Below are 21,669 nucleotides of genomic sequence, written 5' to 3' on the forward strand. Positions count from 1 at the left end.
GGATGGAAGCGACTGACCGGGAAGGAGAGCACCATCGCCGGGTTCCTGCCTCACCGCCCACCGCTCCCCTTCGGCGAGGAATTTAACACGCCCGAGAAGAAGAAGAAGAAGAAGAAGGAGAAGGGAAACATTTTTTTGTTGTTTTCTCATCTTTTCGTGTGTGTCAGAGGCGGGTGGGGGGGAGAAAACACACACACACACAAAAAAAAAAAAAACTCGCATCGGTTCTCTTCGGCCCCCCTTTCCGGAGGGATCAATCCGAAAAGGGCGTGTGTGAGAGCGGGGAGCCGTGACCGGTTCATGTCGGCGGACACGCCGCTGTAAGAGCATTTCTCTGGGCCGGGGTCGGAGCGGACACAGCGGAAGATGGGATGCACGCTGAGCACGGAGGACAAGGCGGCGGTGGAGCGCAGCAAGATGATCGACAGGAACCTCCGGGACGACGGAGAAAAGGCGGCCCGGGAGGTCAAGCTACTGCTGCTCGGTGAGAGGGAGGCGCCGGGGCGGGGAGGGACCGGGGAGGGACCGGGGGAGCTCCGGCGGTGGTGAAACTCCCCTCCGAACACCGTCGAGGGGACAAACACGAAGATTCAACTGTGTAACACATATGTACATCTATTTTTTGGTTCATTTTATTATTTTTAACGAGCGAAATAGTTGGAGCATCGCTAGCGAAAATAAAAAAAACTCCCCTCCGTCTTTAGCCTTTAAGCTAGCTGTCAACTCCGGTCCGTGAACGCACCACCTTCACTTGCCTCAAGAGCCGCGACGAACTCTTTTTTTTATTTTAAACTACAGGTTTTTAATCCCCTAACTTTGGTAACCGTTTGTTATTTTCCACTCCCTCCCTCCCTCCCTCCCTGTAGGCGTTCACTGACCCACCCTTTTGGACCATTTGTGTTGACTAAATCCTCCCAACAATGGTCCACTTCCTCGGTCTGGTCCAGCAGGCCCGGGCCTGGGCCGGACGTGAACACCAGTCGTTTTTTCGGGGTTTTCTTCTTCATGTTCACCCCTTCGCCTCCAGATCGTTCATGCATTTGACGGGCAATCTGCTTTATTTTTTAAAAAAATTCCCCCCTGGTCCGCTCGGAGGCCCTCGTCCTCGTTCTCCCCTGACCTTTGCCGAAAACGCCGACCCGTTTCACTTCCTGTATCTCTTGTTTTCTTTCTTCCCGTTTCGACGAACCCCCAGCACGATATTGGAGCGGGAGGTTGTTACCCTTGTCAACACCGACCGTAGGTGAAAAACTTTTCCACCGAGCCCTGAAGTTGCCGCTTTCTGGAGGTGTTTACATGCAAACACGCAGTATGTGGGTTACCGGGACGGAGGGATGAATACAATATCAATAGTAAGCAAACACTCCACGGGCGGGTGGGAACACGAGCTGCAAACCAGGACCAGACAAACACGATTTGTAATTTCCAGGAGGTCACCGTCTGCGTCCGACGCGTTTTATTCGAGGCGGCTCTCCGCCCGAGCAGGCGTCCGCATATTTTCTGTCAAGCGTGGCTCGCATTCCTCAGGTGCTTGGAGGCCAGACGCGACTTGCTCCTCGAAAACAAGCAAGTTGGGTCAAGTTGACGCGAGCCCGACGCTGTTTTTTTATTTTTTTTTCACATTCGCTGGCGTGCCAGCTCGCGTATCCGCTTCACCTCGTCACACTATTTGTGTTTGATTCACGGTAGCCGCGGTAGCCAGGTAACACCGGGCCTCTTCAGGTGACCGCCTGGAGTGACGCACAGACCGGACAGCGGCGCCCGGGAGAAAGCAGTAGAGCGCCGCGGAAGATGAGAAGGCAGCAAATGACGGGGGCATTAAAAATAAAAAAGCCCCGAGGAGCAGAGCAGAGGTCGCAGAGAGCGTCTTTGTTTCACAGTCTTTCTTTTCAAGCACCGCGGCGTAACCTCCCGCAACTTGTAGATGTAATCGACCGCTAATATGTCGGGATTTTTCGCGTCGGCTCTAAAAGCGATGATTCGTCCGCTCGCCGTCGACATTGATGGTGATCGACAGCTTCGCCGGGCGACCGCCTGGCTCTCCGGCGCCGTCCTGAATGTTTATCACGGGGAATCTGCGAGGCCCCCCGACCGCACAATGTTCCCGCCCTGAAACGTGCAGGATGTTTCTAATCCTGCAGCCCTGCAGGAGGAGGTGTCTTCTTCTGCCTCGCTTTTTTTTTTTTTTTTTCCCTAAAATGGAACATATTTCTCATCTAGCGCTTCGTCTTTATTTGGCTCCCTTTATTTCCGACGTTGCAAGGATCCAATTATCCTACTATTCGTGTCCACGTGCTGAAATAGATTACAATCTTCTCAGCCTAATTGCTCTCTCTAAAGCTGTCAGGAAACGGCGGGAGGGTTTTTATTAAAACCCGCCGCCTTTTTGCTGAATGTTTGTCATGTCTTTCTAATGAATGGTTTTCATTTAAGGAAACATGCAACAGCAGACACGAGCTTGTTCTTAATAGGAAACTAAAAGAAGAGATGGTCAGATTAGATGAACAAAACCAATGTTTTCTAATGTCACTTAAGCTAGCCATAGGCAAGTTGTGCGTCAGTGTCGGGCAAAGTGAGCCTTTGGATATTTCTCGTTGGAAAATGCCATCGCCGAATTTGTCTCTGAATTGTGCGGCGTGCTGCACATCAGGGATAGACATATAGAAACCATGTAGGGCTCGGCGTACAGAACTGCCTAAGGATAGGTTTATGGAACTGCTCAGGAATAGGCATACAAAACTAGTCAGGAAGAGGCATACAGAACCACACAGGGACGGGTGCACAGCACTGCTTTGGGATAGGTGGACAGAACCACTCAGGGAAAGACATACGGAACAAGTCAGGGACAGGTGCACAGAACAACTTAAGGTGTAGGTATACAGAAGCACTCAGGGCTAGGAGTACAGTACTACTTTGGTAGAGGTGTACGGCTCGACTTTGGTAGAGGTGTACGGCTCGACTTTGGTAGAGGTGTATGGCTCGACTTTGGTAGAGGTCTACGGCACGACTTTGGTAGAGGTCTACAGCACGACTTTGGTAGAGGTCTACGGCAGGACTTTGGTAGAGGTGTACGGCACGACTTTGGTAGAGGTCTATGGCACGACTTTGGTAGAGGTGTACGGCACGACTTTGGTAGAGGTGTAAGGAACTACTCAGGGACAGGGGTACTGAACCACTAAGGGAAAGGTATATGGTAACCATTTTGGGATATGTGCGAAGAAGCACTTGGGGATAGGTGTACAGAACTACTTAAGGAAAGACATACAGAACAAGTCAGGGACAGACTTGCATAAACTGTAGGATAGACCTATTTTGGGATCGGTGTACGTAACTACTCGGGGATAGGTGAACAGAACCAGTAACCTGCTGTGTCATCATCTTGTTGAATTCCCTTCCGAGCAACGGTGATTCACTTTGCTTCGTCAGACAGATGTGAACGCACAAGCGTCCCCATAGCTCACCACCAGTGTCGATTGTCCGTCATGCGCACTCTGAAGATTTCAGTGCTTGGCTAAGTCCAGCTTAATTTTGGAACACCTTGGTATTGATGTCTCGTGTCCTCTGGTGAATCCCCGGCTCATAAAGCAGGGTTCAAGCACCAGTGTATTTCTGCCACTCGAGGACATTCAAGCATTTGTTTCTCCACGTGAGTGAAGGCAATTCAAGTCGGCGCACATTGATTTCTGCAGAGATGTATTCCCGTTAGCTTCTCCACTTGAGTGCAGTGTTCGGAGGCCGGCGAGAGACGCCGGCCTCCCCGGGAACACAATAGCTTCAACCGCGGGGGGATTTTGAAATTTCCAGTTAGGCGGCGGAGCGGTGAGACAAAGGGTTTATTTCAGACAATGTAATCAGGGAAAGCCCGGGTTAAATTGTTCACATTCCTCTCGCTGTAAGCGTTATTAAACATCGCAGCGGACAGCTCGCTCCGTGGCGAGTGTGTGTGTGTGTGTGTGTGGGAAACAATCTTATAGCTATCGACCTGCTCGTTGGCAGATCGATCCCTGTGATTTAGCGTGGTCATTTCCCTCCGCCGGATAGCAGCACTCAGAGGCTGCGGGCTTCCCTTATGAATGGCTCCCACTTTAGATCCCCCTCCGGATGAAGAGTGAAGGGAGGAGTGGAAGTGGACGGCAAATGAGAGGAACCGTAAACCATAACGGCACGATGGCTGAAGGCAACAAAAGAGGACGTGAAAGGGCGTTGATCGGTGTGCCCAATAGGAGCGGGGGAATCTGCAGGAGCGATGCGTGGATGATGCCGTTCATGCTTCTAATGTGGTTAGCGCGCCGCGCCAGACTTCAAAGTCCGCCGCCACCCCTCCCTCGACTGCAGCGAATGCTTTCGGCCGGCAAATCTATCTCCGCGGCGTTAATCGAATCCTAGCCCGAGGGATGGAGAGCGTTTCATGACCTCTCAGGTTTGTCTTCTCGTCGCTTGCCCCGCCCCCTCCCCGGTGATCCGCCAGGTGACATATGCTAAATCAATAAACGGTGCGAAACCCCGGGCACGGCGGCCATTTTAATCACATTTGTCTCCATACCGCCATTGTTGCGAAACATTCCTCCTCTCCGTGATCAGCCCGGGGAAGTTCCCAGAGGAAAGCTGTTCATCACAGCCAGCTGATAGAGGAAAAAAAATGTGTGTGTGTGTGTGTGTGTGTGTGTGTGTGTGTGTGTGTGTGTGTGTGTCGGGGGGGCAGATCTCCGTTCGCTCCGGATGGGTGAGCTCGAATTTTCCAAAAATAGTTGAAACCACTAGAAACAGAAACCAGCTGCTGCAGTTGTTTTGAGGCTTAAGCTGTTTTGGGGTGGGCGTATCAAAGCAGTGGGTGTGTAACATGACTCTGCATGAAGAGCCAAAGGTCAGGCCTGTGGTTCTGGAACCCTCAAAGGTCTGTGTGTGTGTGTGTGTGTGTGTGTGTGTGTGTGTGTGTGTGTGTGTGTGTGAGAGTGTGTGTGTGTCCTTTGTGCTCTTCAGGCCCACAGGCTTCAACAAACCACACCCTAATGACATCACTGGTGTAAAGAGGCCTGAGCCAAGATACTTCCATGAACGCATCGCTCGTCTCCAGCCTGATGGGGATGTAGCCTTCGATGTAGCCTACGATGTAGCCTTCGATGTAGCCTTCGATGTAGCCTACGATGTAGCCTACGATGTAGCCTTCGATGTAGCCTACGATGTAGCCTACGATGTAGCCTACGATGTAGCCTTCGATGTAGCCTACGATGTAGCCTACGATGTAGCCTTTCTAGTAGCCTTTCATGTAGCCTTTCATGTAGCCTTCGATGTAGCCTTCGATGTAGCCTTCGATGTAGCCTACGACGCTTGGCATGCCGGATTCTTTCCGACAGCAACATCTCAGCTCGATGTTGTCGCCGCGGGATTAGAAATACATCCGATTTTGGTTTTTCTTCTCGCTCTGACCAGTAACCGGCGGTCGTCTCCCGAACCTCCCGTGTTAAATCGAGCAGATCCTCTGGGGTTGATACTGTTTCGGAGTCCTTGAAATTATATCCATTCCCCACCAGTCACTCTGCCTGATGACAAGTGCCCGGTGTCCACAAGGCTTAACCCGATGTTTACTTCTATATTAATAAGGGCTTTTGGAATTTAAGGGATTTGTTTATTGAGATGCCGCTTCGAGCCTGGATCAGATAAAGTCATTAGTCAATCTCTTAGACTTGGAATGGAAGACGCTTCTGTGTTTTTCCCCTCCAAACCCAAGTCAAAAAGAGTCAAAGAGCACGAGCCTTCGCTGCTAATCCATAGTTTTTAGGGTGTTGCCAGGGGAACACACTGTTGCTCGGAACAACCAGACATGGTACTCGTAAAGTATTATTCATTTCACTGTGACATTCTGCGACCCCGGTTGTGTGTGGAGCTGGGAAAGCATGGCGTTGCGAAAGGGGCGGTGCTTTTGACACTCCCTGCCACCCTGGTGAGATTTCCCTTTGTCTGGTGTCTACAAGACAAATGTCCCAAAGGCTAACTGTGGGTGATTTTGTCAACTTCGACCGGTAGCCAGAGACAGAAGTTTCCAACTGGTTTCCCAGGATCTTGCTTGCTTTTCAGCCCCCGGTGCCCATCGGGGTCGTGTCAAGAACTCCCATCACATCGTCAACAAACCAGAATCTCCAGGATCTGAGATGCGCTCAGTCGATAAGGATACAGTCGGCCCGTCGCACACAAAGAGCGATTCATCGGCTTCGCTCTCTCAAATAGAGCATCGATACAAACCACCTTGTGTCGAAGCCGGGGGGCGCTTGCGGATTTCAGGCTGTGGTTTTCCGAAACAAATTCATCGCGCGTTTCTTGAAAAGCGTGGTGGGATGAGGATTCGTTTCTTACGTGGAGTCGGAGTCTGGCAGAAGTTCACGTCGGTGTCGCGTCTCGTGGAGAACGTGAAGAAGACGTGCATGTTCGATAAACCCTCTGCTTCGAAATCAGATGTTCGCTAGAGCGAGCGGTCCAAAGATTCACCTTCGACCCGCTGAAAGAAGATTTACTGACCTTTTTCATCGCAACCGCTTCATGCTGGAAGAATCTGGCAAGCGAGTGGCAGGGTTGTCCAACAGCGAAATGGTTTGATAGATATCCTCAAGATGTAGTTTCATAGGTATCTTCCAAACCCTTGCTAGGCTTTGGTGTTTAATCCATGGAGGAATCGTTTCTTTGACCTGCATCGGAGCTCTCTGTCTTGTTTTCGATGCAAGAACTACTTCTGCATTTTCTAATCTTGTAAATCAAGCAGAGGAAGCAAGGCGTGTTTTAAAGGTCGCGCAGTAAGCCTCGCCATACTGATAGCGCGCTGGAAGGAAGGCGCCGCCGCAGTCGAACCCACATTATGAAAGATGTTTCATTACTCTTTAAAACCAAACTTTTCACGGTTTCTAGAACCTTTTCAGTAACGAGCCCGTTTTCTTGTTGCAGAGGAACCAGGAAACATGGATTCCTGGAACCGTCTTAGCTCCCACCCTGAGGCAGGGTCTTTCTACGGTTCGAGGTCGTCACTTCCCTGCTCTGTGATTTGTCTAACTTTTAAGCCGCGCCCGTTACCAGATACTTCTTGTATGTCGTGGAATGTTTTCTTGTGACATAACAGACAGAAGCAGCAAGAAATGTGACTAAGAGGTTCAAGCTCTTCTGGCCTGCTACAACACAGAGGGGTTCCCACGGCACGCAGAGGTACATCAGTATCTTGGCCAAAAGAAGCGAGCCAACGCTGGGGTTTCTTCACATGGCGAAGCAATGAAAACACTACATCCCCTCTGATAGTGTTTTTTTCTTCGCGTCGTTCTTGAAAAGTTTCTGTCCGACATTAGCTTGTTGATTTGTGCAGGCTATAAATATGAATCTGCAATGTGTTGCAAAGTAGAAGGTCCAGCGAGGCGCAGAAACAGCCACTGGTGCCGGGGTTCGTCAAACAAAGAAATGCTGCTTCTTTCTTTGTTTCCATCTGAACGCAGTCACATGGAAGATCCACAGAGGTGGAAAAATTACTGGCACCAAAAGTACTTCTCCTTCCCTGGATCTGGATTTCTAAAGAAAAGGGCTAAACAACAACGGGAGATGGAGAGGGCCAGTCGGTCACCTTGGGTTCACAAGGAAACATCTGGGCAAGTTGGATCCAACAGCTCCTCTGCTTTCGTTGCGGTTTGCTCATTGTCCGTGTGTGTGTGTGTGTGTGTGTGTGTGTGTGTGTGTGTGTGTGTTAAAGACTGAGCAATGAAATTGAAATTTTCCGTCAGGGCCAGTGTGGGAACAACCAGCTCCTCTTGTGGAGTGTTGAGCCGAGCAGCAGCGATGTGTCGGAGGACCACAGCTGTCAAAGCCGCTGTCACGCACAGGCATGAGTCCTCCCTCGCTGCCCCGCTTTTATTCCCGATGTTTCCAAGAATCAAGCGGCAGAAGCGAGGTTTCATCAAAGCGGCAGCGCCGGGATCTGTGATCTTCCACGTCATCTCGATATGGGAATGCGCGTTTGCTAGAGCTCTTGGGGGTCGCGGTTTGATAATGGCTCAACCAGAAGTTCTAAGTTTACTCTGAGTTGGATCACATGACTTGCCTGTCCACATTTTCAAGTCATTTTGGATTCTGCGGTTCCAAGTAGCATCAGTAGCGTGGTAGCTTAAAAATACCGTCTGGCTTCAAGGTAGGATTATATCGAAGAAGTATGTTTAAACTACCTTTAATCAGGGTACCCGAAAAAGGAGGCTTCTTTGTATGCATGGTGTGCGCCCCCTCTGAGGCTTTGTCGAAATGGCTCCCGGGCAGGCCGGGAGTCACGGCGGCGCTCGCCAGCCAGCCGAGTCGAGCGGCGGATCTGATGTCGGCGCGCGGATCCCACAGGGATTCGCGAAACCGAGTTATTTGGCCGCGGAGCAGAGGGAGCTGCCACCGTAGCGTCACCCCAACCCCCTCTCCGGGGTGCTCCGGCACCCGAGCGGTGACGTGTAATTAAAATAAAATGCCCTGGGATGATTCTCGCGCCGTGGAGAAGTTCGCCGGAATTCGGGCGCTCGTACGACCACGGGATGAACAACGGAAGAAGCTAGCTAGCAGAGTGTTGGTACTTGTCACAAATGGGATATTTGTTCAAGTGTCAGCCATTCGTCAAGCTAACAAAGTTCATCCCTTCACTAGCGTTAGCGGCTCGCAGCCAGAATTCGGACATTCGTACGACCACGGGATTAGCAACAGAAGAAGCTTGCTAGCCAAGTGTTGGTACTTGTCACATACGGGATATTTGTTCATCAAGTGTCAGGCATTCATCAAGCTAACGATGTTCATCCCTTTGTTAGCGTTAGCGCCCCGCGGGGGGCGGTACGCTCGCGGCCGGAATTCGTGCGCTCATACGACCACGTGATCAGCAACGGAAGAAGCTAGCTAGCCGAGTGTTGGTACTTGTCACATATGGGATATTTGTCCATCAAGTGTCAGGCGTTCCTCAAGCTAACGAACTTCATCCCTTTGTTAGCGTTAGCGCCCCGCGGGGGGCGGTACGCTCGCCGCCACTTCTTCCTCCACCGTCGAGGAAAGTGGAACTATAACGCGGGGATGATTAATTATGCAAGAGCGAGCCATGGCAGTATCACAAGATAATGAGCTTGCGGTGTAGCATGTGTCACAATTTCACTTCCTCTTTTTTTTTTTTTTGACGCAGAGAGCAGGGCGGTCAGGAGGACCGAGATTCACCTCCATCGATTCCGTGAAAGAATGCTCGCGGTCGGTCGTCGTGGACACCGGCGTGTCGCGCGCGAGACCTTCTCCGGTGACTGCAGCCGCACTAAAGATGTCAAGATAGAGAGGGATTGCGAGAGATCGGTTGCCATGGCGCCGTGACGTTTGAGGGATCCACAAAGCCGACTCGCTAACCCCCTCCTCCATCGGCGTTGTGTTATTTCACCGGTCGGCGACCGGCTTGTCAATCCAATAAAGCCTCAGCGCCGAGTTCCTGCCCTTCTTCAAGCGACACCACGTTTCTCGGCGCTTCCGCCTCGTCCGCGATCTATTTTTACCCGTTCGGCGCATGTCAGGCGTCCAGAACGGCGGCGGCGGCGGCGGCTCTCACGATATCAGGCCTGTTTTTCACAACAAACCGGAGCGGGATCGACCGGCTAACGGCGTGGAGTCATCTGACTCCACTGCAGTAGCATCAGCCGGTTGGTATGTGAGGCTGAAATTGCCCTGGAGCAAAGAGGGGGGGGGGCTTTTAACACTTCCTCTGACCTCAAGTCACACACACACACACACACACACACACACACATACTGTGGGTCACCCCATCTGCTTATCTCAAGGGTCAGATAATGGGTAAAGATGCATTCCCTGGAAATACTCACGCTGCATTCTCTCGTCTCCTCCAGGAGCCGGCGAATCAGGAAAGAGCACCATCGTCAAGCAGATGAAGTAAGTTCACGTCATCTCCTGGAGGTATTATGGTCTGGCGTTTGCAGGATCCACAGACATGGTGCATGGGGAGACTACCAACAGGATGGGGTCTAGTTATTGTATCAGTGTGTGTGTGTGTTTACCCACTTTTTACATTAGCCGCGACCTTTTCCGCGATGTATTCATCCCTCGCCGTATCGCCTGGATGTTTGAAACCGTTTCCCCGTGACATTTCTTTTTTTTTTTCTTTCTTCTTCCCTCCGTTGGATCTTCGGCCGCGGAGGAACGATCTAAAAAATTACCACCGCGGCGGACACCAAACGCAGGCCGTTTCCTCATTTGCAGAGCGAAATGTCATCGCTCATCTTCCTCCCCACACACACACACACACACTTGCAACACCTACATCACACAGGAGATTCAGTTGCGCTTATTTCTTTGCCCTTCTCTTGCTCCTCCTTCCTGCCGCCGTCTGGACGCTTCACCTCCAGTTGTTTTGAAGCGTCACCAAACCGAACGGGGCAGAGGTCGCGGAAAACGCCGCCGCCGCACGGCGTCACTCGCGATTTGCGTCCACCCGATTGGGCAACATCCTGTTATTGACGTTACACAATCCCGACTCAGTCAATGGGGAGGTTTGTTTCCGTGGCGTCGATCGGCCACGTTTCCGGCAATCCGCCGTCAGCGACTTAAACTAAGTTTCCCTTTTTCGGGATTTCGGTTCTGCGGCAACGCAAGTCAAGCTGGTCAGAAACTTTCCGACCCCAGTGGGTAAACACCACTTCTTAAATGGAAATGTGTCAATAGTCTAATTCTATTTCCAATAAGATACAGTTTCTTTTCATCGCTATGTTTTTTTAACCCTCATATTATGTTAAGGGTGAAATTGACCCTTAACATAATATGAGGGTTAAACAATTCAATATCCAACAAATATTGCAACGCTTCACCTTCTTTTATAAAAAAGTGCATTTTGTGCAGAACACCTGCAGTACCAAAGTTTGTTAAACAAATACCAGAGCGTTGCATTCGCCGATACCATATTTCGCCAGCGCATCAAAGATTTTGAACGACCCGCAATCTGACACGAAGAAAAGCTGTTTTTTTTTTTTTTTTTTTAAAAAAAAAGGGTTTAATTTCCCTGGACGGCGTGTATTTTAAGCAACCTGAAATGAGGGTGGCGATCGGGGCCGTGTGCCCTCGCCTAGACGCCCTCTAGGTCACCCTGGCAGTGTGAGGTCGGAGTGTGTGAAGGCAAACTTTCCCTCCCGCCCACCAGGATCATCCACGAGGCTGGATACTCAGAGGAGGAGTGTAAGCAGTACAAGGCCGTCGTCTACAGCAACACCATCCAGTCCATCATCGCCATCATCAGAGCCATGGGACGCCTCAAGATCGACTTCGGCGACGCCGCCAGAGCCGTGAGTGATGGGGCCGTTATCCTCCATTTGTTAGCTTAGCACAATTAAACCGTGCCGGCGGGAGCGGTGAGGGTTTGTAACTTCTGAGTTTGACAAAGACCCTCTTTCTCCGGCTGATGAGACGTGAAATTCGAGACCGTTAATTCTATCCGTGCGGTTTCGGCTTCCGGCAAATGGAAATGGATATCGGCGTGTTGACGCGCTGCTTCTGCTGTGCGGCGATGATGCGTTTACTTCCGGCGGGCTTCGGGGAACACTCGGAGCATTAAAACACAAGACGGGATTTCAGCTTCCCCGCGAGTCAATTTAGATATTTGGAGGGTCGGGGCGTGTCCGTGACGGCTGATTTTATAATCCTGACCCCGCGACCGACCCGCCCCACCAGGACGACGCGCGGCAGCTGTTTGTTTTGGCGGGATCGGCCGAGGAAGGCTTCATGACAGCCGAGCTGGCCGGCGTCATCAAGCGGCTGTGGAAGGACGGAGGTGTTCAAGCCTGCTTCAGCCGCTCCCGGGAATACCAGCTCAACGACTCCGCGGCCTAGTGAGTCACACACACACACACACACACACATTGACAGACAATCCTGCTATCATAAGACTTGACGCCATTGTGTGTCTTCCCAATCAAATTTGCGTCCAAATGGCAGCCGTTTTGCGGTCCAGCGGTCGCTGTCGCTTAAAGAATTAAAGGTCCTTTCTGTTCTTGAGCGTTTCCACAAAGTGTAAATCAGGGGTGCCCACACTTTTTCACCTTGTGAGCTACTTTTCAAATAACCATGTGAAAATGATCTACCTCCACTAAAAATGCTGAATATATACTGCTCAAAAAAATAAAGGGAACACTTGAACAACACAATGTAACTCCAAGTCAGTCACACTTGTGTGAAATCATAGTGTCCACTCAGGAAGCAACACAGATTCATTTTGACTTGTTTTAAGGACATTACATCAAAGTTGGATCAGCCTGGAGTTTGTTTTTACACTTTAATTTGGAGTGTGATTCCTAATCCAGACCTCCATGGGTTGATACAATTGATTTCCATTGATCGTTTTTGTGTGATTTTGTTGTCAGCACATTCAACTGTGTAAAGAGCAAAGTATTTCATAAGAATATTTCATTCATTTAAATCTAGGATGTGTTTTTTTAAGTGTTCCCTTTATTTTTTTGAGCAGTGTATATATATTGATATATCTACGGAGTAGACTTAACGCAATAAATGTTTGTGGATCTTGCATAACTGCATGAACCCTTATGGTTCATGACAACAGAGTACTTTTGTGGTAAATACCTTATTCTGATGACTTGAATGGAATCAGCAACATAGTTAAAGTGAGCTGTTAGAAAAATGACCGCTGTCCTGACAGCTGGGATTTTTGTTCCTTCACGTTTCTCCTTCTCGGCTCACTTTTCGGAGGGAAATCGGTGTCGTAGTTTTTATGAACAGTCTGAAAATGCTGCTCCACATTTCCTTTTTTTTGGTAAACGCACTTTGAAAATGACATAGTAAAAAAAAGTCCACCCCAGATTCTGTATGGAAGTGAAACGTTTTAGTCTTTTTACTTGGTCCGGCTCCCCTGCTCATTTTTATACCTATAAATTTAGAAGACATAAATTGGAAGCTAACTCGCTAGCTTGCTAGTACGCGCCGTTATGTTTACATGCGCAGTGATTGGACAGTCCGACTGTCAGTCAGGTGACAAATTTCATAGTGAGGACGAAAGGCTGCCATCTACCTTTTAGTGCCGTGCCATCTACCCGCACTACCGTTGCGATCGATCGGTAGATCGCGATCGACGTATTGGGGACACCTGCTCTAAATGAAAGTTGCACCTCTGGACGGACGGAGAGGTTGATCTTCTTCCTGTGCAACGTCTCCTCCCTCCGTCATGGCGAGGACCGACTCTGAAAAGGGACAGAAGAGCTTCTCTTCTGGTTCCCCGGTCATTTAGGAAGTGTTAAATATTGTGCAATTCCCGCTGGCATTCAGACAAACGATACGATTACAATGCGGGTCCTGTGTTTTCTTTGGCTGGCGCTGCTTCGCCGTTCCTGCAGGAACAACACTCCGCCCCCCCCCCACCCGACTCGCCATTTACGTCGCAGGCCCAGGAACCCGCATTGTTTGTCCATTTTCTAATTGGTTCTTGTAATCCGGGCGCCCAGGGGCCCGTCATGAATGGGAAGCGCCGCTGCCAAATCTTGTGGGTTCTTTTTTTCTTTTTTCCCTCCTCGGTAGCTTGGAAGACAAACAAAAGCCTTGTTTGCATGAATATGAAGGCACGGGGGGGCTGCTTTCGTTTATCTGCCAACATCCAGAGGTCACTAATCTCCCCTCCCTGCAATTTATCAGCAACAACCTTGAGGGAACTAACTTGGTTCCTCTGCACCTTCAGTGAGCCGGTTAATGTGCGGTATTCCCGTCGGGCGCGGCCAAGCCAGACTCCAAACGATGATGGATTCGATCGACTTGTTGTTTAGATCCTGTCGTCAGCTAGCCAAACTCCGGCGTAGCATTTTAAAAATGCTTGAACGTGCACTCATGTCTCCACCTGGGGTCGGATTCGAGCGGAAACCCCAGACAATTTGTCTGTCTGACATTAAACTGACGCCGGCAGATAGATATCAGCCGCCGCCGTCGAATGCCATCTAATTTGCCGATAACGTGGCCGTCGCCAAGGACACGCCGATTAGCAAAACTCCACGCAGGAGTTGGACCGGAACAGCCAGAGGAGCGCAGACCTCTTCCAAGTCCGGCATGATGTTCTGCTCAGATTTCGACAGGTTGTTTCCCAGCGCCCCCTCCGCTTCCCTCCCTGAGCTTGTCTGAAATCTGCTGTGTAGTTTTTGCGTAATCCTGCTAACAGACATGCAAACAAAGCAGCAGGCAGGGGGTGAAAACACAAGCGCCTTGTCTGCAGTGGCTGCGACGCCGGCGCTAGCTCTCGCGCAGTGAACAAATTAAACCCCAGGGCCCACCCTGGCCCGGGGCAACTGTTGGAGTCATAATTTCATAAACAAGTGTTTATACGCCATAAACTGAATTTATTGGCTTTCATTATGAATGATTTCCTGTCGGAGTCGGGGCTTGTTTTCAGTTTGGGTTCATCCCCTCCTCAGCTACCTGAACGACCTGGACAGGATATCCCAGGCCACCTACATCCCGACCCAGCAGGACGTCCTCAGGACCCGAGTCAAAACCACGGGCATCGTGGAGACGCACTTCACGTTCAAGGACCTGCACTTCAAGTGAGTCCGTCTTACATGCGGCGCCTCCGCTTGCCTCGTCCGGGTGAATCACAGCAGAAATCCCCGCGCAGATGGGGGTTGTGACCTGCATGCTTGCTAATCAACCCGTGACTCAGCGGTGGTTTTGTTCTCTGACAGGAAGTGGGGGCGTTGCCCTTCACGGTAATATGTGGTTTTCTGTGCAGAAAACGATCATGCCAGTTTTGCGGGTGTGTTTGTTGTGCACCTAGATCACAGTTTTTGCACTATTGAAAGTGTAGATACAAAGATGATTTAGATAGTTCACTCACCCTTCAGCGTATCTGGCTGGATAGCTCAGTAGGCAAAGCTGCTGGCTTCAGTACAGGAAGGCATTGGGTAAGACCATTTACAGTTAGAATGGCCAGAATGTCCCTCAGGAGGAGTGAAACCACAGGAGATACCGTCATACCAGCTTGGACATTAAGGTCCAAGATGGTCCACATTACCTTTTTAGGGACCGGCACACCCTGAAGGGAAGTTGGCCACTGGAACTAGCTGCACATGGAGCAGGCCGGAGAAGCAGACACTGCTGGAAGGCTACAACATCACAGGGTACAAGCGACTGTTGCAGTCAGAGGTTGACGAATGCAGCTGTGACTTCTTGATCCCTGGACAACAAGTTTGGATACCAAGTCCCAAGAAGCCAAGAGGCCCTGGCCATAGGGCAGCGAGCCTAAGACAACAGATTGCAGAATCCTGGCGGGGAACACATTTATCCAGCTGCCAAGGCTATAAGACAAAGAAGCGGGTGGATATCCATCGGCACCTTGAAGGAGTGGCTGACATACCAGTGGTGAGAAAAGGCTTGAATGAAGGAAAGCACTGAAGAGGCGTTGATCAAGAGGTAGCCTTGAACACAAGATGGACCGAGGCAGGGGTCGACCTTACTAGACAAGGGGCAGGCTGAGACAATCCAGTACAGGAAAGGTGTACATGAAGTGGTAACCAGATAGCTAGCATCGTGTACAAGAACATCTGCACCAAGTATGAGCCGGAGCTCCCAGGATCAAGAAGAAGGCAAGACAGTCACGGTGATGGATGTGGCGGCAGAAGACACCCGTCGTCGTGGATGTAGCTGCAGACGATAGCCATAGCGGTGGATGTCGTGGCACCAGGCGATAGGAAGGGTGAACCTCTGGACATCCATCAGCTAGCAGGCAGCCTCATCCCGGGCCATCGGTGGGTCGCTCCTTCTGTTTCCAGCAGCTTAATGACTAACTCCGTGGCTGTGAGAGTAAACAGAGTGAAAGGGGAGTGAACTGCAGGTCGCGCCGGGGGCGAGGGGGAGGTCAGGTCCATCACATGTTTCCCGAGCCAGACACGCGTGTTACTTCAACGCAACAATTGCACCGCGATTATTTTCCCTGACAGTCTGAAGGGTTTCCAGATGTGACTTTTGCTATTTTTGAAGCCCAATAAGCGCCATTACAGCAGCCCAACGGGACCTTCGATGCCTGTTGTGACAAGTCGCAGCTGCATGCCTTTTCCCTGACTCGCGCCGGTACTCCTCAAATGGAGACCCTCAGGTCCACTGATAAGTGTGTGTGAAGCATGAAGATACAGATGGCCTTCAGCACCACCACACCTCAGAGCCATCACGTTAAAACATCTGACACCAGAAGTGAAGGCTCCAGGTCCACTCCTGCAGCTCCACGCTAGGACTACACAACCTCTCCACTCCACTCGAACCTGGACTTTGTGCATTTCTCTTGGCGTGACCTCACATTGACAGATTCCCCCTCTAGATGTGCTCCAGCAGGTCCCGGAGAACCTTACAAAAGACAAAACCCAAAACCAAAGGGTGGATTGGTCAGAAAGTCGAGACGAAGCCAAATCTCCTGGAAATGCGACAAGTTTTTTCTCCCAGTTTGGCTGACGGATCTTCTTCTGGCTGCTCTTCATGTTCACATTGACGTTGAGAAAGTTCCTCAGAAAACGCCTCCCGAGAAAACCAGCCGGCCGACGTCTGAGTCCCGAGGCCTGTTCTTTTGTGTCTTGTGTCCCGTGGAAATTCCGGCAAGCCTGTATTTATGTGTAATTTCCTCCCGGCGCAGGATGTTTGACGTCGGCGGTCAGCGGTCAGAGAGGAAGAAGTGGATCCACTGCTTCGAGGGCGTGACGGCCATCATCTTCTGCGTGGCCCTCAGCGACTACGACCTGGTGCTGGCCGAGGACGAGGAGATGGTGAGTCCTCCGGTCGGCCCTTGGCTCGCTCCGGCGCCTGTGCAGATATAAAGCCTCCTTTCCTTCCCTACCGCCGCAGAACCGTATGCACGAGAGCATGAAGCTCTTCGACAGCATCTGCAACAACAAGTGGTTCACAGACACCTCCATCATCCTCTTCCTCAACAAGAAGGACCTGTTCGAGGAGAAGATCAAGAAGAGTCCGCTGACCATCTGCTACCCGGAGTACGCCGGTGAGATGCCTCCACTCGTGATCTTTACTTCAGCTCACCTTTAGGCAGCGGCATGAAAAATACAACAAAAGTCCGGGTTCCTTGAACACAACGTGGTTTCTTGTCACCTGAGGAAGAGGCACTTCCTCCTTTGAAATGTTTTGAAAATAAAAAAATAACGGCAGGAAAAGGTGTTTTCTGACAAACCTGTCAGTGAAGTTAACATCAGAGAGATTTTCAAATGAAGTAAAACCTTTTTTTTTTTTTTCTTTTTCAAACAACGGATTTCCTGAAATGAGGCTTTAAGAAGGGTTTCCTCTGATGTGCTTGTAGATCAAGTTCCTTCCAAGTTCCCCACGACTTTGCGAACACACACACACAAAGCACAAGAAGACTCAGACCGACCGTTTGTCCATAAAGACGCAGATTCTTTGTCTTTTCTAAACTTGGAAACTTCGAAGATGGCTTCTGGAGACCCCGAGTTTTAAAATTGGAGGTCTCCAGAAGCTTTCTTCTAAGTTTCTAAGTCAAGAAACAACCACAGTGGACAAACATTTGGGTCTGAGTCTTTGCATGCGTGTCTCCATTATCAAATTGGGCAATTCTGTCCTCACAGGAAGTGAAAGAGTCGTTCCAGGCGAATGATAAACGCAAAGCAGTTGGGGTTGAGTCTTTATCTTGGCGTCCAAATGTCATGCAGAGGAAGCTCTACATGCTTCGAGCTTCAGACCAGAAGGGAGGTTCGGTGCCCCCCTCCCACTTCCTGACTCTTTCCCTTCCCTGCCGCCACCTTCAGGCTCCAACACCTACGAGGAGGCGGCCGCCTACATCCAGTGTCAGTTCGAGGACCTGAACAAGAGAAAGGACACCAAGGAGATCTACACCCACTTCACCTGCGCCACCGACACCAAGAACGTGCAGTTCGTCTTCGACGCCGTCACCGACGTCATCATAAAAAACAACCTGAAAGATTGCGGCCTCTTCTGAGGACGCCGGCGCCCGAGACGACACACTGTTTTATTTTCTTGGTAAGACCATCGGTCAAGTACACAGACACGCACTTTCGTAGCAGTGCTTTATCTTGATTAAGTCTCCAAAATTCTTCAGTGCTGGTCAAAAGTGAATGTAACGGCAGAAGTACCTTAGTTTGACCTCTGATGAAGAGCTGGAAACTTGAGTTAGAGTGACCGTGACATCAGAACCTGTGGACTCGCGGTGAAGGTCACCACATTCAAATGGTCTCTTATTGTCAACAAGTAGAAAGACATCGGAGTTTTGGTCAGTGGGTAATGACGACAACAAAAAGACGGAAAATAAGCATCAAATTCTTGGTGCTTGGTGGTATTCAGTCAAATTTAGCCGTCCAGACAGTCGTATTTTCAGCCGGTAGACTGATGGGAACCGATTTCATATGTGCTGATAAATATCACCGATACCTGAAAGTCCAATATCGACCAAGGTTGTTTGTTCGACTACTGGAAACCAGTTTTTTGGGGGGAAGTTTGTCTCTGGTTGCCCCGGGACCTAAGTTTGTTTTATCCCTCAAGGCTCATTTATGCCCAACATTAGATACTTATAGGGACGGGCCTTCTGCCTGTCACTTGTGTTCACTTTCTGTACCTTCTCTGAGAGCTTGTGGAGACAAACCCATTGAACGGAGGAGTACCATCAAGAGTCTTGGGGGGCAATGTTACACGGTATGCTCAAGTGCAACCAGTGTAAACAACAAAGAAGAAGGCAGGCTGGCGTCGGTATAACCGGGGAAAAGAATTCTGTCCGTCCACATGCCGCCGTGTATTTAACGGCCACTGCCTTCTACCGCGCTGCCTTTCTTGGAAGGTACATTATCACCAGCGCCTCTGCCGGCGCCATTTTTGTCAGGACTCGGGAGTGAATCCTGAACTCTGTTCTGCTCCCAAGTGGACGCCTTGCTGCGTAAACATGGCAACATGAAGCATGCATGGGAAGTACGTGGGCAGTGATGCTTGATGTTATGGACGTTCCTGTTTACATACGTAGCGTTAGCATAAATGAGCCTTCCCCTTCGAGGTTGTTCCACCGATGTTGTTTTCCCGTTAATTTTGCATGTCGACGACATCAAGAAAGCGCGGTTTGCCTTTTAAAGCTCATTTGCTATTCAGTCAATGACCCCGTCCCATTCTGTCCTCTGTCCTCAGGCTGTGGAGCTTATCGTGCATCTTTGGTGGGGAAGATGATTGACGTCGGGGGATCAGTCGCAGACCAGTGCTGTACTATACGCCACTTTTAACAGCTTTATTTATGTTCTTGTTTTGCCTCGGAACACTTTGAGCTAGTTTGTGTAGTTTGTTTGTATCATCGTAAGAAACGAAGAGAAAAAAAAAAAAAAGCTCAGTCGCGACCATTTCATCACCTTTTGATTTTATTATCTTTTTTTTTTTTTGTTAACCGTCTAAGAAGAGAGGCCTCGCTATCTTCGCCGTTCCTCTTGGAAAAGGGGCAAAAATTCAGAGCTCGGTCCGTTGGTACTTGTGCCTTCGCATGTCTTCTGCCGCACCCGTCGTCCCGATTGCTTGTTCTGTTGCCTGCTGACTTGTCCTGAACATCCGAGGTGAGCCGTTCCCATACTGTCCTCTGTGTGCGCGCCGCCGAGCTATCAGGAGAAGGGAGATCCCTCTCTGGTCTAAAGGTACATGGGTCTCCATGGTGACGAACATGTAGCCTCCACAGTCCCCATCCCCCAGTCCCTTGCTCGCCATGACAACGAGAGGCCCCGACGGGGCTGATCACGCAGTACAATACCGAGATGTATATTGTTACATTACCCCTCGACCCCTAGACTCCCCTTCCCTTTCGCAAATCTGGGGTTGTGGTTTTTAAACATTGTACAAAATATCCATTCTCCTCGCCATCCACTCGGAAAATGGCCCCCAGGACCGGAGTCGGCGCGTTTTAAATGTATATTTTAAATGTATCCCGAGGAGAATTCACTTGAGTTTTAGTGTTACGGAGGTCCGGCTGAGGGTTCGGGTCCGGGTTCCTCCGGGTGATACCTAGAGATGAGGAGCGGAGGCGGTCGAAGGAGCTCGATCTGTGGGTCGGTGCTGCTTTGCCGAGGTAGAAGGATTATCTACGCGGTCCAGGATTTGTTCACGTAAAAGGAAACTGCCACAACTGTCTGTGTATCTTCTCCGCGATCGGAGAGCCTTTGTAGACTCATCTCCCTTATTTTGCTAATAAAACCATTTACAAGCGATGCCGTGTTGCCGTCTCATTGGATCAGGGCAGAGGCACTGACCTACCGGCGTCGTGACGGCCAAGAACCCTTTTTGGAAACAATCCATCCAATAATTAACTTAGTGACAGCTTCTCGAACTTTTTAAAGATCGAATCCAAGATCCTCGAACCTGAATCGGGGTTTTCGCGGCCACTCGTACATCCAGTCCGTCTCTGTGACCCACGCGGGTGGTAGAACACGGTTCCTCGAGAGCTCTCAGAACTGCACTCCCACGCACGTTTACCTATCCGAGCACATAATGAGCCTTGGAAGCTAGAAATCATTGACTGGATGCAAACATTTTCTGGGCAGATTGAAGCCAAAGCAATACCGTAGGGAACCTTGGTGTTCCCCTGTTCACCACAAAGGGGGGGCAACTCTCGAGTCCAAATCCAGGTGACTCGCTAGCTTCGGTCCACCTTGGTGCACTTTTGATCGACTCCCAGTTAGCTGGAGGCGCGGTTCTTCCGAAAAACACTGAAGGAATGGCCCGTTTCACTGAGAAAGCCAATGCTATTGGAAAACTCAAGATGATGCTAAGGTACCTGTAGCTGCTTTCAGACAGAGCAGCTCGAAGAACCATCCAGCTCAATGTTGGTCCCAGGACTAACCTCTTCCAGGGGAACCTTCTTGTTTTGCATTTCCGCAGACACTAAGGGGCTGCAAGTGTCTGCAATGTTCACCTGAGGCTCCATCCTCAGAAACAAAACACTGAAGAAGAAGCAGAGGAAGAGTTCAGGCATTCATGTTCGGCATGTTGGGAATAATAATCGTGGACTATCAGATGGATTCAAGTGTTCTTATCTTCTCCCTGCACTGCTTGACCATGGTAAGACCTCCGTGAGCTAAACTCCGCACTTATTTGGGGCAAAACATTGATGTTCCTCTGAGGTGTAGCAGGCCAGAAGAGCTCAGATCGCCGGTCGCTCCATTTCTCTGGGCTTCTGAACACTTTGTCACAAGACAGCATCTGACCGGTGACTACGATGGTTATTAAAAATGGCGCCCGGCAGTCTGCAAGAAGTATCTGGTAATGGCCGTGGCACATGGGTTCCACCAAGCACTTTTTGGAGAAGGAGCCAAGATGGTTCAAGGAGCAGAGGTCTGTGGTCCCTCTGCTATTCGAATGGAACAAGAAATGGCCTTGTTCCTGAAAAGGCACTGTAAGAAGTCCCTGCTAAAGCGGCTTTTGACATGTTCTACCCCTGCAGACCCAGGAGTTGGTATCCATGTGGAGTCATGGAACTTCAGGATTTGTCGGACTACAAGTTGAGATTCGTTTCCACAGCGAACAGAACGCTCGTCTGATTTGTTTAGTTTATAACATTGCAAACCCGTCGACCCATAAAAATGGGTAGCTGTTTGACACCATCGCTCGGCAGAGGTTCCTTCGACCTTCTGGTTTCCTTATTAATTTGTTGGGAAACCAGAG

The 21,669-nt window shown here is 50.2% G+C and overlaps 1 protein-coding gene across 1 annotated transcript; it reads left to right on the forward strand.

The window, feature by feature from the left end:
- Window positions 1-20,216, forward strand: gnai1 (guanine nucleotide binding protein (G protein), alpha inhibiting activity polypeptide 1). The gene is made up of 9 exons (XM_086146318.1): window positions 1-484; window positions 9,870-9,912; window positions 11,174-11,315; window positions 11,701-11,858; window positions 14,436-14,564; window positions 16,640-16,769; window positions 16,849-17,002; window positions 17,778-18,009; window positions 19,159-20,216. Exons 1-8 carry the CDS (start codon window positions 367-369, stop codon window positions 17,966-17,968), a joined length of 1,065 nt encoding a protein of 354 aa, XP_086002444.1. The 5' UTR covers window positions 1-366; the 3' UTR covers window positions 17,969-18,009; window positions 19,159-20,216.
- The last annotated feature ends 1,453 nt before the right edge of the window (window positions 20,217-21,669 follow it).

This window comes from Fistularia commersonii, chromosome 5 (genome assembly GCF_037954325.1).
Source record: "Fistularia commersonii isolate RoL2024-O1a breed Wild chromosome 5, RoL_Fcom_v1.0, whole genome shotgun sequence".
Classification (NCBI taxonomy): domain Eukaryota; kingdom Metazoa; phylum Chordata; class Actinopteri; order Syngnathiformes; family Fistulariidae; genus Fistularia; species Fistularia commersonii.

Bases quoted from the DNA above. Each gene is read 5' to 3' on its own strand.
- gnai1 (XM_086146318.1), top strand. From the start codon at position 367: ATGGGATGCACGCTGAGCACGGAGGACAAGGCGGCGGTGGAGCGCAGC. The intron at 11,859-14,435 runs GTGAGTCACACA...TCCCCTCCTCAG, and splicing joins CTCAACGACTCCGCGGCCTA to CTACCTGAACGACCTGGACA. The intron at 16,770-16,848 runs GTGAGTCCTCCG...CTACCGCCGCAG, and splicing joins TGGCCGAGGACGAGGAGATG to AACCGTATGCACGAGAGCAT.